Source organism: Bison bison, unplaced genomic scaffold, assembly GCF_000754665.1.
Source record: "Bison bison bison isolate TAMUID 2011002044 unplaced genomic scaffold, Bison_UMD1.0 scf7180017864034, whole genome shotgun sequence".
NCBI classification, from domain to species: domain Eukaryota; kingdom Metazoa; phylum Chordata; class Mammalia; order Artiodactyla; family Bovidae; genus Bison; species Bison bison.
Window position 1 is genome coordinate 7995529 of NW_011494606.1, and position 4868 is coordinate 8000396.

At 41.9% G+C, this 4868-nt stretch overlaps 1 protein-coding gene across 1 annotated transcript in view; it reads right to left on the reverse strand.

The window, feature by feature from the left end:
* THBS4 (thrombospondin 4) overlaps positions 1 to 4867 on the reverse strand; it is a gene marked incomplete at its 5' end in the record, with an annotated part of 54828 nt that extends 49961 nt beyond the window's left edge. The window contains one exon of the mRNA XM_010834612.1: positions 4810 to 4867. Within this exon, the coding sequence (XP_010832914.1) occupies positions 4810 to 4867 (58 nt within the window). The remainder of the gene's footprint in view (positions 1 to 4809) is intronic.
* Position 4868: the final 1 nt, after the last annotated feature.

Here is a 4868-nt window from a genome sequence, read left to right on the forward strand (position 1 = left end):
ACAGTACTTTGCCAACAAACGTCTGTCTGGTCAAAGCTATGGTTTTTCCAGTAGTCATGTATGGATGTGAGAGTCAGACTATAAAGAAAGCTGAGCACCGAAAAACTGATGCTTTTAAATTGTGGTGTTGGAGGAGGCTCTTTAGAGTCCCTTGGACGGCAAGGAGATCAAACCAGTCCATCCTAAAGGAAATCATTCCGGAATGGTCATTGGAAGGACTGATGCTGAAGCTGAAACTCCAATACTTTGGCCACCTGATGCGAAGAACTGACTCATTTGAAAAGACCCTGATGCCAGGAAAGATTGAAGGTGGGAGGAGAAGGGGACGACAGAGGATGAGATGGTTGGAGGCATCACCGACTGGATGGACATGAGTTTGAGTAAACTGTGGGATTTGGTGATGGACAGGGAGGCCTGGCGTGCGGCAGTTCATGGGGTCACAAAGAGTCGGACAGGACTGAGCAACTAAACTGAACTGAACTACAAAAAGAATTGAAAAGCAATATGACAAAATGCTGACATGAATAGTACCCATCTCTTGTTTGTATGATTATATTTACATTTTAAACTTCCTTTTGTTTATCCAATTTTCTATTTTTTTTTTTACAATACAATGAAGATGTATTGCTTTTGTAAGAAAAAATAGTTATAAAAGAAAAGGTAGAAGCCTAGTTACTTAGGAATGTCTACTCTTTTTATAAGACGACCTGTCTTCAGATTGGATCTGTATTCTTTCTTTCATATATACTGAGAATCTTTCACAATAATGAAATTAACACTAGCAATGTTGGAAAGCAGATTATCTATTATGTTTTTTCTTGTGTCCCACATTCCCCAAATGTGAGGATTGCTGCCCAGTGTAGTTCAAGAGGGGGTGGAGAATTTTTAAATTTACAGAGAACTGGAAACTTTATATTTTCACCAGTGAAAGAGAAAGGAAATAAGACAACATATTTAAACATTCTCTTTAGGACAAGACATCTTCAGGAAAGAGATGTGTGTTTCAAGGATGGGAACTGCATGCAGAACTAAACTCTTGGTATTCCTGATTCTTGCTTTGACCACAATTACTTCATAATTCACCTCAAACTAAATTAATCACATTTCAATCTGTATGGTTCTTCTAATCCACTGGTTTCTCTCTCAAGAGGCAGAGTTGGGATTAGTTAGTAATGAGCTTGGAGAGCATTCTGAAAAGGAAATGAGACACTGCAAGTTTCTATTAATGTTATTACACTTCAGTAATAGTGCCAAGATCTAAGCACAATCTTCTAGTCGTGCACAGGTGAAATTACTGCTACCAATGAGCCCAACCACCGTGTCATGAAAATCAAATATTTACTAATAAGAATAGCAAGGCAGCTCAGAGGAGAAAGGAGACGAGCAAATTTTTCAGCTGAGCTGATAACTGTAAGACTAATCAATTCAATAAAGGCATCTATCAGAAACTTGACTTAATCAGATCATCTACAGCAATTAAGTTAACCAGATAATGTAGGTATAGCCTGATTTCGAGTCTCCACTAAACAGGCAGCTCTGTCTCAGGAGAAGCAAAATCCATACCTGCACACCATGAAGTTGCATGTTCAAATGTCAAGAATTTGAGTAACACAAAATATTAGACCCATGAATTCAAACCTGTTAAATAATGTCTGCAGTAAGAAAGTTTTTGAACTGTGTTAAAGAGCTTCCTTCTGACACCAAAAGCAAAGGCAACAAAGAAAAGTAAACAAGGGAGACTACATCAAACTACAAGGCTTCGACACAGCAAAGGAAACCACTGAAATGAAAAGGCAACCTACGGAGTGGGAAAAAATATCCGCACATCACATCTCTGCTGTAAGGGGTTAATATCCAAAACATGTAATGAATTCATACAACTCAACAGAAAAGACACACAAAACAACCAAGAACTACAAGCAAACATGTTTAAAATTGGGCAGAAAATCCAAATAAACTTTTCCCCAAAGAAGACAGCCCGCATATACATGAACAGATGCCCAACATCACTAGTAACCAGAGAAACGCAAACCAAAACCACAGTGGCATGCTACCTTACACCTGTTAGAACGGCTAGTATTAAAAAGACAAGAAACAGCAAGTGTTGGTGCAAATGTGGGAAAAAGGGAACCCTTGTACACCACCCTTATGGCAGAAAGTGAAGAGGAACTAAAAAGCCTCTTGAGGAGAGTGAAAGAGGAGAGTGAAAAAGTTGGCTTAAAGCTCAACATTCAGAAAATGAAGATCATGGCATCTGGTCCCATCACTTCATGGGAAATAGATGGGGAAACAGAGGAAACAGTGTCAGACTTTATTTTGGGGGGGCTCCAAAATCACTGCAGATGGTGACTGCAGCCATGAAATTAAAAGACGCTTACTTCTTGGAAGGAAAGTTATGACCAACCTAGATAACATATTAAAAAGCAGAGATATTACTTTGCCAACAAAGGTCCATCTAGACAAGGCCATGGTTTTTCCAGTGGTCATGTATGGATGTGAGAGTTGGACTGTGAAGAAGGCTGAGCACCGAAGAATTGATGCTTTTGAACTGTGGTGTTGGAGAAGACTCTTGAGAGTCCCTTGGACTGCAAGGAGATCCAACCAGTCCATGCTAAAGGAGATCAGTCCTGGGTGTTCATTGGAAGGACTGATGCTAAAGCTGAAACTCCAGTACTTTGGCCACCTCATGTGAAGAGTTGACTCATTGGAAAAGACCCTGATGCTGGGTGGGATTGGGGGCAGGAGGAAAAGGGGACGACAGAGGATGAGATGGCTGGATGGCATCACCGACTCGACGGATGTGAGTGTGAGTGAACTCCGGGACTTGGTGATGGACAGGGAGGCCTGGCGTGCTGTGATTCATGGGGTCATGAAGAGTTGGACACGACTGAGCAACTGAACTGAACTGAACTGTACATCACTGGTGGGAATGCAAGTTGGTGCAGTCACTACGGAAAACAGTATGAAGGGTTCTCAAAAAATTAGAACTACCATCAGTCAGTTCAGTTCAGTCGCTCAGTCGTGTCTGACTCTTTGCATATGATCCAGCAATTTCACCCCTGGGTATTTATCCAAAGAAAATGAAACCATTAACTCTAAAAGATACATGGAGTTATTCATCACAGCACTATTTATAATAGCCAAGATATGAAAACAACCCGTGTCTATCAATGAATGAATGGATATAAAAAATGACATATATATATGTGTAGACACACATATATGATAGAATATTACCCAATCATAAAAAAGGAATGAAATCTTGCCATTTATAACAACATGGATGGACTTCATGGGCATTATGCTAAGTGTAATGGGAAAAACAAATTACGTATGATCTCATATGTGAAATCTTAAAAACAAGAAGAATCTCATAGAATACAGAGAACAGATTAATGGTTGCCAGAAGTGGCAGTGGTGGTTGTGGGGGTGAAACAGATGAAGAAGGCCAAAAGGTACAAACTTCTAGTTGTAAAATAAGCCGTGGGGATGTAACATACAGCCTGGAGACTACAGTTAATAGTACTGTATTGCATATTTGAGAGTTGCTAAGGGAGTAGATCTTAGAGTCCTCATCACAAGGGAAAAAACTGCAGCCATGTGTGGCGACAGGTATTAACTAGTCTTGTGGTGAACGTTTTGCAGTGTATACAATTATCAAATCATTATGTTGTACACTTAAAACTGATATAACATTATATGCCAATTATATACTAATTTTTAAAAAAAGTTTCCTTTCTTACCTTCCCAGAAGCAAGGTTGCAATGAATAAACTGCAGCGTTTTAAACATTTCAACTCAAACTAAAAGCAGTTCAGTACCCCCTGACAATACAATTCTGGTAGCCTGGTCTGGAATCAGAGTGAGTTGTTTGGTGAAATGCAAAGTTTAAAAGGGTAATTACTGCAGTGGGAGGGGAGGGGACCAGGATAAGCAATCTTGATTCTGGCTTCCTAGAAATAGCGATTTTTACTTCAAGTTTTATTTCCTTAGCCGGAAAGAAATTAACCCCAGGCATCAATTTCAAGCAGATGAAGGCGATCACTGGCTAGCCAATTAGAGCCCTAAGAGCTTTTCTTGGTTAAATAACTTCTTCCTTTCGGTCTTCCCAAAATTCTGTTTAAGCTTAAGTGCTTTCTGCACAACGGTTCTTTTCACAAAGGGGTTTGAAGATTGATTATCCAAGTGCTTTTCAAATTATTTATCTAATTTTTAACCTCTGTAGAGAAAGACCCATTTCTTAGCCTTCCTGTTCAATTTACCTCCAGATTCAAGAGATCAAGCCAACTCCCAAAGTCCCAGCACAGCTGGAGCAGAAAAAGGCGAGCGGCAAGGTAAAAGAGTAATATTGCACCTTTCTTGGGTATGTGGCCTCAGACTAGGCTAACATCGAAAGATTTAGGGTGTCATCGCCGAAGGGAGGGCGGCCCACAGAGCCGCAGGGCACAGAATCCAGATTTCACCGTACTCCAGACTGGACGTGTTCGAGGTCTAGGGCCGCGCTACAAGCTTGGAAGTGAACCCCACCTCTTTGCCTAGATTGAAAATAAATTTTACACCCCTACCCCCAAACTATTGTATAGGGAATTGATCTCACCGCCGGTTAATCGAATCCCCGAAAATTCTCATCTCTAATGACCGCTTCCAAGCACAATACGCTTTGCCTCGGGCCCCAGAGGCACAGTGAGGTACCCAGAGGGACCCAGGAGCCAAGAGCGGAGCAGCGCGCGGGGCTGGTCCCTCCGTTCGCCCGAGCGGAGCTGCGAGACGGCGGGCTCGGTGGCCCGGAGCCCGGCTCGCACCTACTTACCCTGCGGGGTGGCCTGGGCGCCGGCCCCCAGCCAGGGCTGCAGGGCCAGGTGCAGCAGG